This window comes from Orbicella franksi, chromosome 6, assembly GCF_964199315.1.
Source record: "Orbicella franksi chromosome 6, jaOrbFran1.1, whole genome shotgun sequence".
NCBI lineage: Eukaryota > Metazoa > Cnidaria > Anthozoa > Scleractinia > Merulinidae > Orbicella > Orbicella franksi.
The window spans coordinates 8507-33581 of NC_138150.1; the positions used below are offsets into that span (position 1 = coordinate 8507).

Consider the following 25075-nt stretch of genomic DNA (forward strand, 5'->3'; position numbering starts at 1 on the left):
AGCAATGAGCGCGCAAAGATGATTTACTAAGAATGAATTCTACTCACAGCACATTTTAGGTTGTTTTTTTCAGTTTTTGTTATGTCCCCGTATTAGTAGGGGAGTTTTCCCCCAGCTAGTCGGCTGATGGCATTCTTAATAAAGTTTCTATCTATCTATCTTATTGTGTTTTCAACTAACGCGAAACGTCGCTTTTAACTGAGACATGTATCACCTCAAGTTCAATTTTCTCGGTCAATGGCGAACGAAGTTAATTGACCCCTTTTATCATGATGGTCTGATGTCATTCATGTCGGTTCTCTCTCCTGTGCCGGTGTCTAGATCGAGGCATATATCATCTGCTGGCCGGACGTCAATTCGCCACCATCGGGACGCAGTGTCGGTGGCTGGATTTTTCTCTGAGGTGCGTAGAGTTGAGTAGCTACTCGGTTTGATGATTAGTTTCGTTTTTGTCGGGTAAAACCGCCTTCAATTAACTTAGTTAAAGTGGAGCTATTTTCTCCAAGCTCTGATTGATTTCATACCGACAGAGGCCCGTGTGAACTGCTTAGAGTTTCAGAGGTATTGCCGGCTGTCTCTGTTCGAGCAATGAGCGCGCAAAGATGATTTACTAAGAATGAATTCTACTCACAGCACATTTTAGGTTGTTTTTTTCAGTTTTTGTTATGTCCCCGTATTAGTAGGGGAGTTTTCCCCCAGCTAGTCGGCTGATGGCATTCTTAATAAAGTTTCTATCTATCTATCTTATTGTGTTTTCAACTAACGCGAAACGTCGCTTTTAACTGAGACATGTATCACCTCAAGTTCAATTTTCTCGGTCAATGGCGAACGAAGTTAATTGACCCCTTTTATCATGATGGTCTGATGTCATTCATGTCGGTTCTCTCTCCTGTGCCGGTGTCTAGATCGAGGCATATATCATCTGCTGGCCGGACGTCAATTCGCCACCATCGGGACGCAGTGTCGGTGGCTGGATTTTTCTCTGAGGTGCGTAGAGTTGAGTAGCTACTCGGTTTGATGATTAGTTTCGTTTTTGTCGGGTAAAACCGCCTTCAATTAACTTAGTTAAAGTGGAGCTATTTTCTCCAAGCTCTGATTGATTTCATACCGACAGAGGCCCGTGTGAACTGCTTAGAGTTTCAGAGGTATTGCCGGCTGTCTCTGTTCGAGCAATGAGCGCGCAAAGATGATTTACTAAGAATGAATTCTACTCACAGCACATTTTAGGTTGTTTTTTTCAGTTTTTGTTATGTCCCCGTATTAGTAGGGGAGTTTTCCCCCAGCTAGTCGGCTGATGGCATTCTTAATAAAGTTTCTATCTATCTATCTTATTGTGTTTTCAACTAACGCGAAACGTCGCTTTTAACTGAGACATGTATCACCTCAAGTTCAATTTTCTCGGTCAATGGCGAACGAAGTTAATTGACCCCTTTTATCATGATGGTCTGATGTCATTCATGTCGGTTCTCTCTCCTGTGCCGGTGTCTAGATCGAGGCATATATCATCTGCTGGCCGGACGTCAATTCGCCACCATCGGGACGCAGTGTCGGTGGCTGGATTTTTCTCTGAGGTGCGTAGAGTTGAGTAGCTACTCGGTTTGATGATTAGTTTCGTTTTTGTCGGGTAAAACCGCCTTCAATTAACTTAGTTAAAGTGGAGCTATTTTCTCCAAGCTCTGATTGATTTCATACCGACAGAGGCCCGTGTGAACTGCTTAGAGTTTCAGAGGTATTGCCGGCTGTCTCTGTTCGAGCAATGAGCGCGCAAAGATGATTTACTAAGAATGAATTCTACTCACAGCACATTTTAGGTTGTTTTTTTCAGTTTTTGTTATGTCCCCGTATTAGTAGGGGAGTTTTCCCCCAGCTAGTCGGCTGATGGCATTCTTAATAAAGTTTCTATCTATCTATCTTATTGTGTTTTCAACTAACGCGAAACGTCGCTTTTAACTGAGACATGTATCACCTCAAGTTCAATTTTCTCGGTCAATGGCGAACGAAGTTAATTGACCCCTTTTATCATGATGGTCTGATGTCATTCATGTCGGTTCTCTCTCCTGTGCCGGTGTCTAGATCGAGGCATATATCATCTGCTGGCCGGACGTCAATTCGCCACCATCGGGACGCAGTGTCGGTGGCTGGATTTTTCTCTGAGGTGCGTAGAGTTGAGTAGCTACTCGGTTTGATGATTAGTTTCGTTTTTGTCGGGTAAAACCGCCTTCAATTAACTTAGTTAAAGTGGAGCTATTTTCTCCAAGCTCTGATTGATTTCATACCGACAGAGGCCCGTGTGAACTGCTTAGAGTTTCAGAGGTATTGCCGGCTGTCTCTGTTCGAGCAATGAGCGCGCAAAGATGATTTACTAAGAATGAATTCTACTCACAGCACATTTTAGGTTGTTTTTTTCAGTTTTTGTTATGTCCCCGTATTAGTAGGGGAGTTTTCCCCCAGCTAGTCGGCTGATGGCATTCTTAATAAAGTTTCTATCTATCTATCTTATTGTGTTTTCAACTAACGCGAAACGTCGCTTTTAACTGAGACATGTATCACCTCAAGTTCAATTTTCTCGGTCAATGGCGAACGAAGTTAATTGACCCCTTTTATCATGATGGTCTGATGTCATTCATGTCGGTTCTCTCTCCTGTGCCGGTGTCTAGATCGAGGCATATATCATCTGCTGGCCGGACGTCAATTCGCCACCATCGGGACGCAGTGTCGGTGGCTGGATTTTTCTCTGAGGTGCGTAGAGTTGAGTAGCTACTCGGTTTGATGATTAGTTTCGTTTTTGTCGGGTAAAACCGCCTTCAATTAACTTAGTTAAAGTGGAGCTATTTTCTCCAAGCTCTGATTGATTTCATACCGACAGAGGCCCGTGTGAACTGCTTAGAGTTTCAGAGGTATTGCCGGCTGTCTCTGTTCGAGCAATGAGCGCGCAAAGATGATTTACTAAGAATGAATTCTACTCACAGCACATTTTAGGTTGTTTTTTTCAGTTTTTGTTATGTCCCCGTATTAGTAGGGGAGTTTTCCCCCAGCTAGTCGGCTGATGGCATTCTTAATAAAGTTTCTATCTATCTATCTTATTGTGTTTTCAACTAACGCGAAACGTCGCTTTTAACTGAGACATGTATCACCTCAAGTTCAATTTTCTCGGTCAATGGCGAACGAAGTTAATTGACCCCTTTTATCATGATGGTCTGATGTCATTCATGTCGGTTCTCTCTCCTGTGCCGGTGTCTAGATCGAGGCATATATCATCTGCTGGCCGGACGTCAATTCGCCACCATCGGGACGCAGTGTCGGTGGCTGGATTTTTCTCTGAGGTGCGTAGAGTTGAGTAGCTACTCGGTTTGATGATTAGTTTCGTTTTTGTCGGGTAAAACCGCCTTCAATTAACTTAGTTAAAGTGGAGCTATTTTCTCCAAGCTCTGATTGATTTCATACCGACAGAGGCCCGTGTGAACTGCTTAGAGTTTCAGAGGTATTGCCGGCTGTCTCTGTTCGAGCAATGAGCGCGCAAAGATGATTTACTAAGAATGAATTCTACTCACAGCACATTTTAGGTTGTTTTTTTCAGTTTTTGTTATGTCCCCGTATTAGTAGGGGAGTTTTCCCCCAGCTAGTCGGCTGATGGCATTCTTAATAAAGTTTCTATCTATCTATCTTATTGTGTTTTCAACTAACGCGAAACGTCGCTTTTAACTGAGACATGTATCACCTCAAGTTCAATTTTCTCGGTCAATGGCGAACGAAGTTAATTGACCCCTTTTATCATGATGGTCTGATGTCATTCATGTCGGTTCTCTCTCCTGTGCCGGTGTCTAGATCGAGGCATATATCATCTGCTGGCCGGACGTCAATTCGCCACCATCGGGACGCAGTGTCGGTGGCTGGATTTTTCTCTGAGGTGCGTAGAGTTGAGTAGCTACTCGGTTTGATGATTAGTTTCGTTTTTGTCGGGTAAAACCGCCTTCAATTAACTTAGTTAAAGTGGAGCTATTTTCTCCAAGCTCTGATTGATTTCATACCGACAGAGGCCCGTGTGAACTGCTTAGAGTTTCAGAGGTATTGCCGGCTGTCTCTGTTCGAGCAATGAGCGCGCAAAGATGATTTACTAAGAATGAATTCTACTCACAGCACATTTTAGGTTGTTTTTTTCAGTTTTTGTTATGTCCCCGTATTAGTAGGGGAGTTTTCCCCCAGCTAGTCGGCTGATGGCATTCTTAATAAAGTTTCTATCTATCTATCTTATTGTGTTTTCAACTAACGCGAAACGTCGCTTTTAACTGAGACATGTATCACCTCAAGTTCAATTTTCTCGGTCAATGGCGAACGAAGTTAATTGACCCCTTTTATCATGATGGTCTGATGTCATTCATGTCGGTTCTCTCTCCTGTGCCGGTGTCTAGATCGAGGCATATATCATCTGCTGGCCGGACGTCAATTCGCCACCATCGGGACGCAGTGTCGGTGGCTGGATTTTTCTCTGAGGTGCGTAGAGTTGAGTAGCTACTCGGTTTGATGATTAGTTTCGTTTTTGTCGGGTAAAACCGCCTTCAATTAACTTAGTTAAAGTGGAGCTATTTTCTCCAAGCTCTGATTGATTTCATACCGACAGAGGCCCGTGTGAACTGCTTAGAGTTTCAGAGGTATTGCCGGCTGTCTCTGTTCGAGCAATGAGCGCGCAAAGATGATTTACTAAGAATGAATTCTACTCACAGCACATTTTAGGTTGTTTTTTTCAGTTTTTGTTATGTCCCCGTATTAGTAGGGGAGTTTTCCCCCAGCTAGTCGGCTGATGGCATTCTTAATAAAGTTTCTATCTATCTATCTTATTGTGTTTTCAACTAACGCGAAACGTCGCTTTTAACTGAGACATGTATCACCTCAAGTTCAATTTTCTCGGTCAATGGCGAACGAAGTTAATTGACCCCTTTTATCATGATGGTCTGATGTCATTCATGTCGGTTCTCTCTCCTGTGCCGGTGTCTAGATCGAGGCATATATCATCTGCTGGCCGGACGTCAATTCGCCACCATCGGGACGCAGTGTCGGTGGCTGGATTTTTCTCTGAGGTGCGTAGAGTTGAGTAGCTACTCGGTTTGATGATTAGTTTCGTTTTTGTCGGGTAAAACCGCCTTCAATTAACTTAGTTAAAGTGGAGCTATTTTCTCCAAGCTCTGATTGATTTCATACCGACAGAGGCCCGTGTGAACTGCTTAGAGTTTCAGAGGTATTGCCGGCTGTCTCTGTTCGAGCAATGAGCGCGCAAAGATGATTTACTAAGAATGAATTCTACTCACAGCACATTTTAGGTTGTTTTTTTCAGTTTTTGTTATGTCCCCGTATTAGTAGGGGAGTTTTCCCCCAGCTAGTCGGCTGATGGCATTCTTAATAAAGTTTCTATCTATCTATCTTATTGTGTTTTCAACTAACGCGAAACGTCGCTTTTAACTGAGACATGTATCACCTCAAGTTCAATTTTCTCGGTCAATGGCGAACGAAGTTAATTGACCCCTTTTATCATGATGGTCTGATGTCATTCATGTCGGTTCTCTCTCCTGTGCCGGTGTCTAGATCGAGGCATATATCATCTGCTGGCCGGACGTCAATTCGCCACCATCGGGACGCAGTGTCGGTGGCTGGATTTTTCTCTGAGGTGCGTAGAGTTGAGTAGCTACTCGGTTTGATGATTAGTTTCGTTTTTGTCGGGTAAAACCGCCTTCAATTAACTTAGTTAAAGTGGAGCTATTTTCTCCAAGCTCTGATTGATTTCATACCGACAGAGGCCCGTGTGAACTGCTTAGAGTTTCAGAGGTATTGCCGGCTGTCTCTGTTCGAGCAATGAGCGCGCAAAGATGATTTACTAAGAATGAATTCTACTCACAGCACATTTTAGGTTGTTTTTTTCAGTTTTTGTTATGTCCCCGTATTAGTAGGGGAGTTTTCCCCCAGCTAGTCGGCTGATGGCATTCTTAATAAAGTTTCTATCTATCTATCTTATTGTGTTTTCAACTAACGCGAAACGTCGCTTTTAACTGAGACATGTATCACCTCAAGTTCAATTTTCTCGGTCAATGGCGAACGAAGTTAATTGACCCCTTTTATCATGATGGTCTGATGTCATTCATGTCGGTTCTCTCTCCTGTGCCGGTGTCTAGATCGAGGCATATATCATCTGCTGGCCGGACGTCAATTCGCCACCATCGGGACGCAGTGTCGGTGGCTGGATTTTTCTCTGAGGTGCGTAGAGTTGAGTAGCTACTCGGTTTGATGATTAGTTTCGTTTTTGTCGGGTAAAACCGCCTTCAATTAACTTAGTTAAAGTGGAGCTATTTTCTCCAAGCTCTGATTGATTTCATACCGACAGAGGCCCGTGTGAACTGCTTAGAGTTTCAGAGGTATTGCCGGCTGTCTCTGTTCGAGCAATGAGCGCGCAAAGATGATTTACTAAGAATGAATTCTACTCACAGCACATTTTAGGTTGTTTTTTTCAGTTTTTGTTATGTCCCCGTATTAGTAGGGGAGTTTTCCCCCAGCTAGTCGGCTGATGGCATTCTTAATAAAGTTTCTATCTATCTATCTTATTGTGTTTTCAACTAACGCGAAACGTCGCTTTTAACTGAGACATGTATCACCTCAAGTTCAATTTTCTCGGTCAATGGCGAACGAAGTTAATTGACCCCTTTTATCATGATGGTCTGATGTCATTCATGTCGGTTCTCTCTCCTGTGCCGGTGTCTAGATCGAGGCATATATCATCTGCTGGCCGGACGTCAATTCGCCACCATCGGGACGCAGTGTCGGTGGCTGGATTTTTCTCTGAGGTGCGTAGAGTTGAGTAGCTACTCGGTTTGATGATTAGTTTCGTTTTTGTCGGGTAAAACCGCCTTCAATTAACTTAGTTAAAGTGGAGCTATTTTCTCCAAGCTCTGATTGATTTCATACCGACAGAGGCCCGTGTGAACTGCTTAGAGTTTCAGAGGTATTGCCGGCTGTCTCTGTTCGAGCAATGAGCGCGCAAAGATGATTTACTAAGAATGAATTCTACTCACAGCACATTTTAGGTTGTTTTTTTCAGTTTTTGTTATGTCCCCGTATTAGTAGGGGAGTTTTCCCCCAGCTAGTCGGCTGATGGCATTCTTAATAAAGTTTCTATCTATCTATCTTATTGTGTTTTCAACTAACGCGAAACGTCGCTTTTAACTGAGACATGTATCACCTCAAGTTCAATTTTCTCGGTCAATGGCGAACGAAGTTAATTGACCCCTTTTATCATGATGGTCTGATGTCATTCATGTCGGTTCTCTCTCCTGTGCCGGTGTCTAGATCGAGGCATATATCATCTGCTGGCCGGACGTCAATTCGCCACCATCGGGACGCAGTGTCGGTGGCTGGATTTTTCTCTGAGGTGCGTAGAGTTGAGTAGCTACTCGGTTTGATGATTAGTTTCGTTTTTGTCGGGTAAAACCGCCTTCAATTAACTTAGTTAAAGTGGAGCTATTTTCTCCAAGCTCTGATTGATTTCATACCGACAGAGGCCCGTGTGAACTGCTTAGAGTTTCAGAGGTATTGCCGGCTGTCTCTGTTCGAGCAATGAGCGCGCAAAGATGATTTACTAAGAATGAATTCTACTCACAGCACATTTTAGGTTGTTTTTTTCAGTTTTTGTTATGTCCCCGTATTAGTAGGGGAGTTTTCCCCCAGCTAGTCGGCTGATGGCATTCTTAATAAAGTTTCTATCTATCTATCTTATTGTGTTTTCAACTAACGCGAAACGTCGCTTTTAACTGAGACATGTATCACCTCAAGTTCAATTTTCTCGGTCAATGGCGAACGAAGTTAATTGACCCCTTTTATCATGATGGTCTGATGTCATTCATGTCGGTTCTCTCTCCTGTGCCGGTGTCTAGATCGAGGCATATATCATCTGCTGGCCGGACGTCAATTCGCCACCATCGGGACGCAGTGTCGGTGGCTGGATTTTTCTCTGAGGTGCGTAGAGTTGAGTAGCTACTCGGTTTGATGATTAGTTTCGTTTTTGTCGGGTAAAACCGCCTTCAATTAACTTAGTTAAAGTGGAGCTATTTTCTCCAAGCTCTGATTGATTTCATACCGACAGAGGCCCGTGTGAACTGCTTAGAGTTTCAGAGGTATTGCCGGCTGTCTCTGTTCGAGCAATGAGCGCGCAAAGATGATTTACTAAGAATGAATTCTACTCACAGCACATTTTAGGTTGTTTTTTTCAGTTTTTGTTATGTCCCCGTATTAGTAGGGGAGTTTTCCCCCAGCTAGTCGGCTGATGGCATTCTTAATAAAGTTTCTATCTATCTATCTTATTGTGTTTTCAACTAACGCGAAACGTCGCTTTTAACTGAGACATGTATCACCTCAAGTTCAATTTTCTCGGTCAATGGCGAACGAAGTTAATTGACCCCTTTTATCATGATGGTCTGATGTCATTCATGTCGGTTCTCTCTCCTGTGCCGGTGTCTAGATCGAGGCATATATCATCTGCTGGCCGGACGTCAATTCGCCACCATCGGGACGCAGTGTCGGTGGCTGGATTTTTCTCTGAGGTGCGTAGAGTTGAGTAGCTACTCGGTTTGATGATTAGTTTCGTTTTTGTCGGGTAAAACCGCCTTCAATTAACTTAGTTAAAGTGGAGCTATTTTCTCCAAGCTCTGATTGATTTCATACCGACAGAGGCCCGTGTGAACTGCTTAGAGTTTCAGAGGTATTGCCGGCTGTCTCTGTTCGAGCAATGAGCGCGCAAAGATGATTTACTAAGAATGAATTCTACTCACAGCACATTTTAGGTTGTTTTTTTCAGTTTTTGTTATGTCCCCGTATTAGTAGGGGAGTTTTCCCCCAGCTAGTCGGCTGATGGCATTCTTAATAAAGTTTCTATCTATCTATCTTATTGTGTTTTCAACTAACGCGAAACGTCGCTTTTAACTGAGACATGTATCACCTCAAGTTCAATTTTCTCGGTCAATGGCGAACGAAGTTAATTGACCCCTTTTATCATGATGGTCTGATGTCATTCATGTCGGTTCTCTCTCCTGTGCCGGTGTCTAGATCGAGGCATATATCATCTGCTGGCCGGACGTCAATTCGCCACCATCGGGACGCAGTGTCGGTGGCTGGATTTTTCTCTGAGGTGCGTAGAGTTGAGTAGCTACTCGGTTTGATGATTAGTTTCGTTTTTGTCGGGTAAAACCGCCTTCAATTAACTTAGTTAAAGTGGAGCTATTTTCTCCAAGCTCTGATTGATTTCATACCGACAGAGGCCCGTGTGAACTGCTTAGAGTTTCAGAGGTATTGCCGGCTGTCTCTGTTCGAGCAATGAGCGCGCAAAGATGATTTACTAAGAATGAATTCTACTCACAGCACATTTTAGGTTGTTTTTTTCAGTTTTTGTTATGTCCCCGTATTAGTAGGGGAGTTTTCCCCCAGCTAGTCGGCTGATGGCATTCTTAATAAAGTTTCTATCTATCTATCTTATTGTGTTTTCAACTAACGCGAAACGTCGCTTTTAACTGAGACATGTATCACCTCAAGTTCAATTTTCTCGGTCAATGGCGAACGAAGTTAATTGACCCCTTTTATCATGATGGTCTGATGTCATTCATGTCGGTTCTCTCTCCTGTGCCGGTGTCTAGATCGAGGCATATATCATCTGCTGGCCGGACGTCAATTCGCCACCATCGGGACGCAGTGTCGGTGGCTGGATTTTTCTCTGAGGTGCGTAGAGTTGAGTAGCTACTCGGTTTGATGATTAGTTTCGTTTTTGTCGGGTAAAACCGCCTTCAATTAACTTAGTTAAAGTGGAGCTATTTTCTCCAAGCTCTGATTGATTTCATACCGACAGAGGCCCGTGTGAACTGCTTAGAGTTTCAGAGGTATTGCGCTCTTTCTTTATCATATTTAATTAAAGTTTTTTTGAGATTTTGATGTGGTCAGGTAGGTAATTTTATACCGTGGGCCTCCCTCTGGCCTATACGGCGCGTCCCCTAGGTGGCGGATAGGGGAATGCCCCTGATGATCCTGGAGGTTGTCTAAGAGGTGGATTACTGCTGGGTAGTTTGGGGTATCTGTGAAATAACCAATACACAGGCGCGGACCAAGAGGGGCTTAAAGGTGGCTCAAAACAGTTTCCAGTTTCCGGATTAACCACTCTTTATCACCTGATCATTTGATTATTTGATGAGCATGCTAAATATTGCGTCTTATCATGCTTTTGAAATATTGATAGTATGAAAAAATTTTATCCTGCTGTTTTTGAATTAAGGGCTCCTAAAGTTGTAATTAGCGGTGTTTTTAGCAGGTGAAACTGTTTCTATGGTAGTCTATTGTGTCACGACAATGATAAGAACGTGTTGACCAATGGTTGGGCAGTTGTTTGATACCATGATTGTAACATCAAGTGATTAAGAGTGGTTTTAAGGACCCACGAAAATCTGAGTGCTGGAAACTTAGCGTTTAGATTTTGATGGGTCGTTATAACCACTCCTTATCACTTGATGCTACAATCATGGTATCAAAAAACTTAAATGTTTAAAAACTTTCAGGTGGTTATGAGATAGCATCAAGTGATAAAGAGTGGTTATAATGACCCATCATAATCTAATTGCTGGAAACTGTTTTGAGCCACCTTAACTTTTATTTCTACTACATAAATATCATTAATGAATGTGTGCCGATTTTCTTGTCTATCCCTAGAAGTTTGTGGTTGAATGATTGGCACGAACTTTATTATTTTGTTATTGCTTTTTCAGTAGTTATATTAATTAGTAAGGGATTAAGCGGTCCCTGGACGCTACTTTCCCTTCTTATAAAAACCTTCTGCTTGTTGGTTAAAAACAATCCTAACTATGTCTGGACATAGCGAGTTTGGTAGTCCGTCAATTCCTTTAAGTGTCAGCTTTGCAATCATGCATTTCATTTTCACTGTCAATTCATTTCATTTTATTCCTTCCATCACTAATGCGTTGTTTATCTTATTTTAGAGTCACTGCTAAATTACATAGTGATGGAGTCTACAAAAAAGCAAAAAAATTGGTTGTAGTTATAGATCCCTTTAAAATTGAGGTCAACTGCAACTTAGCTAGGTTTTCACGTCATTATAATAGACTTAATGATGAGAAATAGAGCTTATGCCAATTTTGAAATCTTTTCATCTGCCATTATTGTTATTCTAATTCTCGTGAAAGTAAACAAAGAAGCAATAAAATTAATATGCATTTTTATTACAGGGATAATTCGCCACTGCTGTTTTGTCAATTACATTACTTTTCATCTTTTTCTTAGATAAATGTAATGATTAGATTTAACGTATTTTGCTATCTATTCTGTTCCATATTTTTGGACCTTTGGTAGGCCAATGAGTATTGTCTAAGTCTCGATGGTTTACGTGGTCATCTGCATGCCGTGTATTATAACTACGTATTTGGGAATTAGCTGGGAAAAGATTTGTCATATTTTTAGGAAACTGATTGTTATGAAATTTAAACGTAAAAAGAGATATTCCTAGGTATTAACTGGACTCCCTCCATACTTAATCTTTAAGCTTACATTCCTAACCGCTCCTTTTTGAAGTGTCACAATTCTAGACAATCTTGTACGATAATTGTTGGCCCAACTAATATTACAATTGTGGATATATGGGTAAACAAGGGAGTAGTATAAAGTGTTGATTACTTTTTTAGTTAAACATTGTCCTACTTTAAACATGATTACAATGTTTTTTTTATATATTTTATTAGTTATAAAATTGATGTGAGGTTTCCATGTTAGGTTTTCAACTTTAATTGAACCTACAAACTTGCATTCGCTAGCTCTGTTTATGATGCGTTCATCTATCTTAAGATTGATGGTCTTCATTCTTAACATTTTTCCTATTTGAGAATAATATATAATATTGTTTTAGAAATATTTCAACATAATTTATTTGCTTTGAACCAAGCTGAAAGCTGTGCTAGCTCATTAGTAGTCATTGAGAGTAACTGATTTGAACTTGTACTATTATAGAATATGTTTGCGTCATCAGCAAATAATGTGAAAGAAAACACTTAACTTGAAGCAGTTATGTCATATATGTAAATCAAGAGGGGCTTTAAGGTGGCTCAAAACAGTTTCCAGTTTCCGGATTAACCACTCTTTATCACTTGATCATTTGATTATTTGATGAGCATGCTAAATATTGCGTGTTATCATGCTTTTAAAATGTTGATAGTATAAAAAAATTCCACCGTGCTGTTTTTGAATTAAGGGCTCCTAAAGCTGTAATTAAGGGTGTTTTTAGTAGGTCATACTGTTTCTATGGTAGTCTATTGTGTCACGACAATGATAAGAACGTGTTGACCAATGGTTGGGCAGTTGTTTGATACCATGATTGTAACATCAAGTGATTAAGAGTGGTTTTAAGGACCCACGAAAATCTGAGTGCTGGAAACTTAGCGTTTAGATTTTGATGGGTCGTTATAACCACTCCTTATCACTTGATGCTACAATCATGGTATCAAAAAACTTAAATGTTTAAAAACTTTCAGGTGGTTATGAGATAGCATCAAGTGATAAAGAGTGGTTATAATGACCCATCATAATCTAATTGCTGGAAACTGTTTTGAGCCACCTTAACTGTTATTTCTACTACATAAATACCCTTAATGAATGTGTGCCGATTTTCTTGTCTATCCCTAGAAGTTTGTGGTTCAATGATTGGCACAAACTTTATTATTTTGTTATTGCTTATTCAGTAGTTATATTAATTAGTAAGGGATTAAGCGGTCCCTGGACGCTACTTTCCCTTCTTATAAAAACCTTCTGCTTGTTGGTTAAAAACAATCCTAACTATGTCTGGACATAGCGAGTTTGGTAGTCCGTCAATTCCTTTAAGTGTCAGCTTTGCAATCATGCATTTCATTTTCACTGTCAATTCATTTCATTTTATTCCTTCCATCACTAATGCGTTGTTTATCTTATTTTAGAGTCACTGCTAAATTACATAGTGATGGAGTCTACAAAAAAGCAAAAAAATTGGTTGTAGTTATAGATCCCTTTAAAATTGAGGTCAACTGCAACTTAGCTAGGTTTTCACGTCATTATAATAGACTTAATGATGAGAAATAGAGCTTATGCCAATTTTGAAATCTTCTCATCTGCCATTATTGTTATCCTAATTCTCGTGAAAGTAAACAAAGAAGCAATAAAATTAATATGCATTTTTATTACAGGGATAATTCGCCACTGCTGTTTTGTCAATTATATTACTTTTCATCTTTTTCTTAGATAAATGTAATGATTAGATTTAACGTATTTTGCTATCTATTCTGTTCCATATTTTTGGACCTTTGGTAGGCCAATGAGTATTGTCTAAGTCTCGATGGTTTACGTGGTCATCTGCATGCCGTGTATTATAACTACGTATTTGGGAATTAGCTGGGAAAAGATTTGTCATATTTTTAGGAAACTGATTGTTATGAAATTTAAACGTAAAAAGAGATATTCCTAGGTATTAACTGGACTCCCTCCATACTTAATCTTTAAGCTTACATTCCTAACCGCTCCTTTTTGAAGTGTCACAATTCTAGACAATCTTGTACGATAATTGTTGGCCCAACTAATATTACAATTGTGGATATATGGGTAAACAAGGGAGTAGTATAAAGTGTTGATTACTTTTTTAGTTAAACATTGTCCTACTTTAAACATGATTACAATGTTTTTTTTATATATTTTATTAGTTATAAAATTGATGTGAGGTTTCCATGTTAGGTTTTCAACTTTAATTGAACCTACAAACTTGCATTCGCTAGCTCTGTTTATGATGCGTTCATCTATCTTAAGATTGATGGTCTTCATTCTTAACATTTTTCCTATTTGAGAATAATATATAATATTGTTTTAGAAATATTTCAACATAATTTATTTGCTTTGAAGCAAAACCGAAAGCTGTGCTAGCTCATTATTAGTCATTAAGAGTAACTGATTCAAACTTGTACTGTTATAGAATATGTTTGTGTGATCAGCAAATAATGTGAAAGAAAACACTTAACTTGAAGCAGTTATGTCGTTTATGTAAGTCAAAAATAGAGGTGGGTCAAGAACAGACGCCTGTGGAACCCCACATGCTATGTCCATCATTTGTGAGTCTATACCATTGTATATGCTATTGGAGCTGAAATTACTGCGGCTGCTGGCACTAGACTTACCCTCCAATGGATTCTTCATTTGGCGTTGTGGCCTTGACTGTTCCGCTCAGCCGAACGGTAAAACAGGGGCTTATTTTAGATGAAAAGTGACTGAGCTAACGTTTAACCGGCTTGGAACCGTGGTAAGTACATTTTAAAATTCCGTACTAGTGTGCGTAAGTGGTAAGACCTAGCCGTGAGTTATTTAAGCAGTAGAGCACACTACCTCTCTATGGCTTTACAGGGGTAATACGAACGCACTTATGCCAAAAGTCAGACTGGATTTTGCACGCCGTAGCTTTTATTTTTTAGGTGCCTCGATTTTTAATTTATTGCCTTTAAGTTTAAGAAACATTAATTCTAGAGTTTTATTTAGGAAAGCCTTAGACGATTATTACTTGTAATTTCTATTGTATTTTTAACGGTTTTTAATATGTATCTTATTTTATATATCTTAATAATTCTTGTTTATTAGTTTTTAATTCTTAGCAGGACCCCGTTGATAACAGTACTTTATACTGAAGGGTTATCCTGAGGAAATATTCGATTATTATTATTATTTGGGAGAACATGAGGAAAGTTTTTAAGTGGGTTATTACCGCCTATAAACCCATTAAAAGTGTGGTCTGTTGCTCTTATAAAATGACTATGGAAAATGTTTGTTATACTTCGTGAAATTCATCGTACGTTTCAGATCAAGTTGCCTCTTCTCAACAAATTCGTCAGACGACGGAGTAAAACTTAAGGTAATCAGTTTTATGTAGCTTATAAGTTGCTCGATAGTTGTGATAAGTCATCTGATGTTCCATGGGATGTTTAGTCTCGCTTAATAAGTTCCAGGCAATAAAGACAGTAGTGTGTCTGCCAAAAAATTGAGTATGTATGTATTGAGTTCTGAGTGATTTGATACGGACAGAACAAGATATGAATTACTTGCGATCTGAAATCTGTTTGCAAGAGTTATATCATTCCATTTCACTCTTTGTCGGTAAGCAGGAATTAGTTTGACAATTCGTTCACTGTACTGCGGATGAAAAAGAGTTATCTCTGTTCTGTTCTGTTCTTTACACTCACTTACAAACTCTCACTCTTCCTATCAAAATGTTTCCTTTGGATATCTATCTATGTGACAAGAAATGTCTTTAAAATCTTTCATGTACACTTCAACCCCTATTAAACGGCCACCCTCGGGGAAATGGATAGTAGTCGCGCACGAGGTGTTTGCCACCTAATAGAGGTAAAAAAAAAATAGAAAAGCCGAGTCTAAAACACCTCACGAGTACATATGAGTACATATGGGTACACACAAGTCTCGATGATTTACGTGGTTAGCAAGGTAAATTTACGTGGTAAACAAGGGAATAGTAAAAAGTGTTGATTACTTGTTTAGTTAAACACTGTCCTACTTTAAACATGATTACAATGTTTTTTTTATATATATATATTTTATTAGTCATCAAATTGATGTGAGGTTTATTTAAGCCAAAGGCAAAAACAATCAAGAGTTGCCCGTAAACAACTACATTTGAATCATGTCGTGTCAGAACGAACAAAAGGAGGACTAAACCTATACATCAGGCTCGAGAAACATGAGCTCGATCAGGTATAGGTCCAAGAAATATACGAATGTCTCCAGAGGAACGTATAGCTTACTTGAAGTAAGGCTACGGCGTCTCCTAAGAAAAACGTACGAGGACAAATTTTCCGTGGTAAGAATCTACCTACTGTACTTGCAAACAGTTCTAATCACAGCCGGGCCCAGCGTCACAATATAGAATGCACGTAAGCAACATTTTCACGGTAAATCTCATATTTTTTCCTTCGAAAGCGAATACTTGGAGACTTAAAAACATGTCTTACAATAGAAATGAGCCTCAAAAATGCATAAACACATGGCAATTATAGAGGTGCAAACTCGACATGCAGATAACAGCGGAAATCAAGCAGACCTATGACCTCTAAAAATTTTGCCATAGCACGGTCTTTATACGACATGAAGTCCCCTTCATGAATAGGAGTGAAGAGACAAAAAAGGTCGAGTTACCGAAGACAACGGCAAATGTACAAATGTCACGAACTGTTGGAGTCGTGTAAGCTAGTCAACTCAAACAGGATGATACGCTATCGCATGCTCGCTCGAGACTCTTTGTTATGCTTCGCGCGAAACTTATGACGCTTTATTTTCCCTCCTGTCAGCTATCTGTCATAGGGCACATATTGACTAATCAGGTACTCCATTGTTGGGCTGACGGAGGGTTTGAAAAGTTAAAAAGAGTCCGCAGACGGTGTTTTCTCGTCTCGCCTTCATACTGCCTTTTTGCGTCCGCGATGACCAAGCGCTCGTCTAAGTGACCCTAAGAGAGAAAACCAGCTGCCAGCAGACTATCTGGAAGCTGTCAAGTTTGTCTATAGGATCTCTGCTGTCTTTTAAAGAACAACAGAGTTACGCAGCGCATGTTTGAAGATTTACAACACAGATGTTTTTTTAAGATTAGTTAGTGGCGCCCGGAATTCGACCTTGTGTGGGTGTTATCGCGCAATTAACTGGCACGATTAACTGGCAGGGCTCTTCAGTGCTTGCCTTTCTTGCTCTGTTTTTGTTTATTACTTTTTAACGAAACAAACCACCAGAGAAAGTCGTGTATGTGGTGTTCCACCTTTTAGTAATTTCCTTTGGAGGAGATTTCAACGTTGTTTACCCTTCTGAAGATCGATTTATTTAAAGCAGATGTTCTTTTTGTGGGCGTTTCGTCTTAGAAGCTGTCAATTACGATCACACCGAACACCCTTATTTAGTCGGTTTTAGAGTGCATTCTCATTTAGTAGCTGTTGCGCCAACAGAGTGTCGTGCGGCATGTAGTATGTTTCATGTTTCATGTTTCATCATTTTTCTGCAAGCTACGTTATGCTTGCACTCAGAAAGAAAGAGGAATCATGCAGCTTCTCTTAGTTTGTTACTGAGTCGTCTTTCGCCACTGTCTTATCCCGGAATTATGTCGCGGGAGCGCGACCACGTATTCCAGGTGAGAGCTTTTTGAACAGAGAAACACTCGATGGATTAAGCGCTTAATCAGGCCGGTCATTAGCATTGAAATTTGTTTTTTTTTAACAATGAGTGAAGTCTACAAGAAAGAAAAACGGAGTACTCGCTTTGTGGTTTCAAATAACTGACCGATTTTATAGGCCGGATTTTCACATTTTTAAGTTTGTTTACCATGAATGTGGCGTCGGCTGATTTTGCAAGCTGCCCGTGGGCATTTTACGGCTATCAAGGTGATCTAGGAAGTTTCTACTGGGCGCTGCCTATTTATGCAACATTTAATGTCACTGAACGACCCACAACAGACTGGTAGGGGTGTGGCAGATGAGACGTTGAGGGCCGTTTTGGTTTGCTACCGTAGTTTAATTGTTCGACCAAACCTGCCAGCTTCAAAATGAGAAAGTCCTACATGTCATTAATATACATTGCCTGTTTTCTTTATCTCATTGCAGCCATTGACTACAGCCAGGGAATATTCTGACACTTCTGACGAAATGAGCCTCGATTCGCCTCCGGTAAGAGAGTTTTGCAATGCATGTCTCTTCGATGAGATTGCAACGCTTTAGATTTCTAAAGACCTCTTAGTGTACTTGATAATTATAGAAAACCATTTATCTTTTACATCTGGCTGCTATCAAACGAGACTTAATGCTTTCTTCTTTTATGTTTGTCTAAAACACGCACAGGGTTTGTTCCAAACGCCAGCCATTAGTTCAATTGGGGTTGGTTACCATGATGCTCTGGCAGACAAGAGAAATGTCAAGGTGCGGTAAGTCAATGTCAAATTTAAAAAGCTATCTATCTATGCAGTTTGGTTTCTTTCAACATTGCTTTAAGTGAGACTAGTTCGTCTTCGATCTTATTTGAGCGAGAGAAAGAACAAATGTTCAAAGTGTCAGTTCAGTTTGACGTGGAAATGTGTTGTGCGAGGGATATACCCTAGAATGTGAGAATTGCACTTTAAGCCCGTGATTCACAGCATAATTTATTTATTTGTATTTATTTTTCTCAGAAAAAAGCGCGGATCCGACGAGAACCTACGTGTAGTGGTACAGAGACGTCAGAGCTGGAAGGTCCGGTGAGTTGAGTGAAAACCACCGCTTGATTCTCCATGAAAATATTCAAGAAAGTCAGATTTTTAATTTACGTTTGGCAGAAAAATGCAAACATTTGTTGAATGGAGTCAGGGCGCACTCTTGCTTCGCCGCGGAATCAATTACGGTAGATCACTTTCCAAAAACATGGAGGCCAAGTGTGAGGTCTTAGCGTAGAAAGTTCACTGTTTATTAGGCTGTTATTTTTTGAAACATTGGCAAAGAATTATTTGAGTGACGTATTTTCACTAGTGTCAGAGAATTCTGGTTTTGGTGATGAATGTCATGAATGATGATTTTTTTCATTATTTCTTTTTCTTTCAGAGCAAAGTGCGGGTTAGACGCGAAGAGTTACGAAACTCAAGCTGGACGTCCAACCCGTTACTGGAAGATTCGGTGAGTGTGTCCACATTGTTACGAAATAAGACGACAAAAGCTGGGAGCTGCTACCATCAAATTCATTAACGCATGGCAATCCCCGGAGACTAAGCACTTCCTATTCTTAGCAACAGAATATAAAGGGACAATTTGTAAATCGCCAACAACCATGAAAAATATTACTTCAAATGGTCCTTTATAAGGAATTTGGGTACATTTTACTAAGCGACCACTTTGGTCCGGTTGCCATCAGACAGAAAATCTGGAAAACTTAGCTTAAAACTGAACTTAGATGCTTAAACGTTCAAGATGTAAGTCGATTAGTAATTGGCGGCTCCAGTAACTAATTAAAAGCTAATCACTTCCTGTGTGATTATTGCACCATTTATTCCAAAACAAGTCACTGAGGGAGATTTTCTCTTGAACCTAGGAAACCGAAATCATCACAGTCAATAAAGTAAGATTAAAACAGGATTTTCTAAAAGAGAAGATCAATAACAAGAAAGAACAGATTTGCAAGGCGCATATTTATAGCGCGTGATTCACATCCTTTAACATTAATCACTTCTTTTCTTTTTTCTTCAGAGAAAAGCGGGCATCGGACGAAAACAAACCTCCAGTAGTTCAACGAGAACGGAGCTTGGAGATCCGGTGAGTTGAGTGAGAACCACTGCTTGATTCTCGTTTAAAACAGTCCATTTCAGATTTTGAATTTGCGTTTGGTAGAAAAATGGGTACATCACTGATTACATGGAGTAAGGACATTAACTTTACTGAGCCCAGAAATCAATTGCGGTTGATCATTTTCGGAAAACATAGAAGCCAAGTGTGAGGTCTTGAACATAGAAATTGCACTGTTTATTAGGTTATTAGTTTTTGAAACTTTGGCGGAGAAATGATTGAGTGAAGTATTTTCACTAGTGTCGGAGAATTCTGGTTTTGGTGATGAATGGTGAGATATAGTTTTTGATTATATGTTTTTCTTTCAGAGTGAAGTGCGGATTAGACGCGAAGAGCTACAAAACTCAAGCTGGACATCAAACTCAGTATTGGAAGATTCGGTGAGTTGTGTGTTCACACTGTTTCGAAATAAGACGACGTCGAAAGGAAAAGGATTGAGCTAAGCTTTCGCTAGTGGGTCTGATTAAGGCTTCGGTAATGGCTATCAAAGTCTGTTTCAATTTCATCTCTCGTCACAAGAGTTGTAAAAGCTGGGAGCTGCTACTTAAGATACGACGATCTCCGGAGACGAAGCGCTTTCTATTCTTAGCAATAGAATTTAAAGGCACCATTTGCTAAACGCCAAGAACCATGGAAAATAGTACTTCAAATGTTCCTTTGTAAAGAATGTGGGAACATTTTACTGAGCGAGCACTTTGGTCCGGTTGCCATCAGACAGAAAATCTGGAAAACTTAGCTTAAAACTGAGCTTGTTGACTGAATGGGCTTGACATGCTCCTAAAGAACCTCTCGTGCAAGAAACAGGGATCACTGAAATAATTTGCTGTGAAATGGTAACCCTGGTTCACATTCGTGCACCTTTTTTCATTTGAAACAGCCCAAAAATGTCGGATTTCAAATTCCGTTGAGCAGAAAAATGCGAGCATCGCTGATAAGAGGGAGCTCGGCCGTTAACTTTACTTAGCCAAGAAATCAGTTTCAGTAAATCCTTTTCGGTAAATAGAGGCAAATCTCTTTTCAGTCAGTCCATCGAAATGCTTAGGCGTTTGAACGTTTGAGCACTTAAATGCTTGAACGTTCAAGGTGTAAGTCGACTAGTACTTGGCGGTTCCAGTTACTAATTGAAAGTTAATTACTTCCTGTGTGATTATTATATCATTTGTTCCAAAAAAAGTCACTGAGGGAGATTTTTTCGTCAACCTAGGAAACCGAAATCATCACAGTCAATAAAATAAGATTGAAAGAGAATTTTCTGAAAGAAAAGATCAATAACGAGAAAGAACAGATTTGCAAGGTGCGTAGTAGCGCCTAATTCACATCCTTTAACATTAATCATTTCTTTTCTTTTGTTCTTCAGAGAAAAGCGGGCATCGGACGAAAACAAACCTCCAGTAGTTCAACGAGAACGGAGCTTGGAGATCCGGTGAGTTGAGTGAGAACCACTGCTTGATTCTCGTTTAAAACAGTCCATTTCAGATTTTGAATTTGCGTTTGGTAGAAAAATGAGTACATCACTGATTACATGGAGTAAGGATATTAACTTAACTGAGCCGAGAAATCAATTGCGGTTGATCATTTTCGGAAAACATAGAAGCCAAGTGTGAGGTCTTGAACATAGAAATTGCGCTGTTTATTAGGTTATTAGTTTTTGAAACTTTGGCGGAGAAATGATTGAGTGAAGTATTTTCACTAGTGTCGGAGAATTCTGGTTTTGGTGATGAATGGTGAGATACAGTTTTTGATTATATGTTTTTCTTTCAGAGTGAAGTGCGGATTAGACGCGAAGAGCTACAAAACTCAAGCTGGACATCAAACTCAGTATTGGAAGATTCGGTGAGTTGTGTGTTCACACTGTTTCGAAATAAGACGACGTCGAAAGGAAAAGGATTGAGCTAAGCTTTCGCTAGTGGGTCTGATTAAGGCTTCGGTAATGGCTATCAAAGTCTGTTTCAATTTCATCTCTCGTCACAAGAGTTGTAAAAGCTGGGAGCTGCTACTTAAGATACGACGATCTCCGGAGACGAAGCGCTTTCTATTCTTAGCAATAGAATTTAAAGGCACCATTTGCTAAACGCCAAGAACCATGGAAAATAGCACTTCAAATGTTCCTTTGTAAGGAATGTGGGAACATTTTACTGAGCGAGCACTTTGGTCCGGTTGCCATCAGACAGAAAATCTGGAAAACTTAGCTTAAAACTGAGCTTGTTGACTGAATGGGCTTGACATGCTCCTAAAGAACCTCTCGTGCAAGAAACAGGGATCACTGAAATAATTTGCTGTGAAATGGTAACCCTGGTTCCCATTCGTGCACCGCTTGGAGCCTCCTTTACTGACAAACTTAAAAAATGGGTTAGAATATTTTTTGGCAATGTGCTACTTTTAAGAAGTTACTCCGTTCGATAACTGACAGCCGTGAAGAAATGAATTCAAGTAGAGAGCTAGTTATTTACGCTTAACCCGCGAAACAAAACATAATTACACACTGAGAATGGCTTGTAAACAATTTTAAAGAAAACAGAAAATTATTGTTAAACTTAATATTTGTCACCAGTCTGCCAAATTTTAAGGAATTTCACAGCAGGAAACGCAAAAAATTCACTGTCAGTCTTTAATTCTGATGTGGTGTTCAAATTTCATCATACTTACCCCCGCAGGTTGGCGGCAGATGAAAATTTGACAATATCCTCAAGATCAAGCTACCGAACTTCATCAAAAATAAAAATATCTCTAGACATTAACTAGTATCTGGCACGAAATAAAATTTGAATAGAACTTCCATTTGGTAAATCTTTGAATTTTAACAACAGCGAGTCTATCAACTAAATACGGCTGACTTTAAACAATGTAAACAGAATTCGCGTCTCGCCTATCTCTAGATGCATTGTCGTTATTCGACACGAACAGCACTGGAGTTTTATCAGCATTATACTCCCTCCTTTGCTCCATATACTATATAAGCTAGGAGCATAGTTTATTAAAGAACTAAAAAATGGGTTAAAATATTTTCTGACAATGTGCTATTTTCGTTAGCGACGTTGGCTAGTTCGATTTCTGACAGCCGCGAAAAAATTAATTCAAGTAACGAGCAAGTTATTTCCGCTTAACCCACGAAACAAACCATAATTATGCGTTGGGTAATGGCTTGTAAACAATTTTAACAACAAAAAATTTATATATAAGGATTTGTCTTCGTTTTCAACAAACAGATGGTCTGCAAACAAAAGCCAATAGATTTTGCTTTGTAAACATTAAAGTTTGGGTAACAGTTGTTGGGTGTCAAATAACGCAAGCAGAAGGTTTTTGATGTTATCAACTCGTTACATTACACGAAAGGCAAATAACACAAGCAGAGTTCTCCATTCAAGAATCGCATGTCATAACATCGACTTAAAAATATTTCATGACATTGCGTACCCCAATAGAAGTTTCTCGAAACGACCAATTCGAAACTTTCGTCCCATCGAGAATTTCATGCAAGATATGACAAGCGAAATTATCCATTCCACAATTGCATATAAATACTACGACTCACAGATATTTCACAACATCATGTTACCATTATCTAAGTTTGTCGATACGACAGATTCCTTTCATTCGTGGAAAGGAAAATTTTCCGCACGAACCTACAAGCACACTCCTCCATTAGACAATTTGATGTAAATACAAGCCCTTGTAGGGCTTACTTTATTTTACACAACGATACAAAACGAAAGAAACAAATCTATACCGAAATAAACGTATCAAGTATCAAAACAGTAAAATTCCTCTATACGAAAACCTAAAAAGGAATAAAACAGCGGAACTCCGAAATTTGTAAATTCGAAGATCTGTATTTCGAGAACCGAGTCCTTCCAAGACTGTACTATATAACACTTATTACTTCAGATTATTTAACACTTCGTACATACAACTGGATGCAGTGATATTTTTTAACAGCGAGTTATAGCCGAAAGATCACAAGTGCTCCATTTCGCAAATTACAAATACGTATTTTAAGAAACGGGTGCTTCAGTACCTTACTTCCTTCGTTACCATAGTGACAAAGCGAACATTAACTCGTGAAAGGTGAGTCAAGTAGTAGGCACTCCTTTTACCGAGCACAAATCTGTAAGCTCGAAACCGAGCGTGCAATAATTTTTCCCCTGACGATTTCCCTGCAAACCAAGGCCATCACGTGCCAGTTTAGAGTCCCGGGTACTGGGAAATATCATCCAAGTTCTGGATATCAACCCATAGTTGCTCAACCGAGCGTTCAATTGTTTTTCCTTGTCCATTTCACTGCAACCCAAGGCCATCAGAAGTTAGTAAAGAGTCCCTGGGACTGGACAATATCCCCCAAGCTCCGGGAAATCGAGCCAAAGTTGGTCAAAACCACGATGCGTGTAAGTCGGTCTTCGCTACCTTTTTCACTATTAAAATTAAGTGGGGCTATTTTGGCGCTAGAAATTAGCTCCAAAGCGGGCGTGCGATAGTTTTACCTCCATCCATGTCACTGAAAACCAAGGCTATCACGATGAAGTTTAGAGTCCCTGGGACTGGAAAATATCATCAAAGTTCCGGCATATCGAGCCAAAATTGGTCAAAATCACGATGCGCGTAAGGCGGTCTCGGCTATTCTTTCAGTCTTAAAGTGAAGTGGGGCTATAATTCGGCCTAGAAGCTCAAAACCAAACGTTCAAATATTTTTCCTCTGTCCATTTCACTGAAAATCAAGGCCATCACAAGTTAGTTTGAAGTCCCTGGGACTGGAAAATAATCGAGCCAAAGTTGATCAAAATCACAATGCACGTAAGGCGGTCTCAGCTACTCTATCAGTCTTAAAACAAAGTGGGGCTATATTTTGGCCTACAAGCTCGAAACCGAGCGTTCAAATATTTTTCTCTGTCCATTTCACTAAAAACCCAGGCCATCACGAATTAGTTTAGAGTCCCTGGGACTGGAAAATATCCGAAAAGCTCCAGGAAATCGAGCCAAAATTGGTCAAAATCACGATGCTCATAAGGCGGTCTCGGCTACTCAATCAGTCCTTAAATGAAGTGACGTGGAGCTATCTTTCGGCCTAGAACCTCGAAACCGAGCGTTCAAATATTTTTCCTCTGTCCATTTCACTAAAACCCAGGCCATCACAAGTTAAGTTTAGAGTCCATGTGACTAGAAAATATCCCCCAAGTTCCGGCAAATCGAGTCAAAGTTGGTCAACATCCCTATGCCCGTAAGGCGGTCTCGGCTACTCAATCAGGATTAAAATAAGGTGTCCTGGGGCTAAATTTCAACCTAGAAGTTCGAGATCGAGCGTTCAAATATTTTTCCTCTGTCCATTCTACTGAAAACCAAGGCCATCACCAGCTACTTTAGAGTCCCTGGGACTGGAAAATATCCCCGAAGTTCCGCAAAATCGAGCCAAAGTTGGTCAAAATCAAGATGCGCGCAAGGCAGTCTCGGCTACTCTATCAGTCTTAAAATGAAGTGTGGCTATATCTCGCCCTAGAAGCTCGAAACCGAGCGTTCGAATATTTTTCCTCTGGCCATTTCACTGAAAACCAAGGCCATCACCAGCTCGTTTACAGTCCCTGGGACGGGAAAATATCCCTGACGTTCCGACAAATTTAGCCAAAGTTGGTCAAAATTACCGTCGATGCGCGTAAGGCGGTCTCGGCTACTTTTTTAGTCTTAAAATGAAGTGGGGC

General features: G+C 40.1%; 1 protein-coding gene across 1 annotated transcript; it reads left to right on the plus strand.

Annotated features, from left to right (window-relative positions):
- Nucleotides 1–15672: 15672 nt before the first annotated feature.
- LOC145490823 (uncharacterized) lies at nt 15673–20472 on the plus strand. Its single transcript, XM_081469921.1, has 3 exons — nt 15673–18725; nt 19293–19358; nt 19697–20472. The coding sequence occupies exons 1-3, from the start codon at nt 18606–18608 to the stop codon at nt 19829–19831; spliced, it is 321 nt and encodes a 106-aa protein (XP_081326047.1). The 5' UTR covers nt 15673–18605; the 3' UTR covers nt 19832–20472.
- Nucleotides 20473–25075: the final 4603 nt, after the last annotated feature.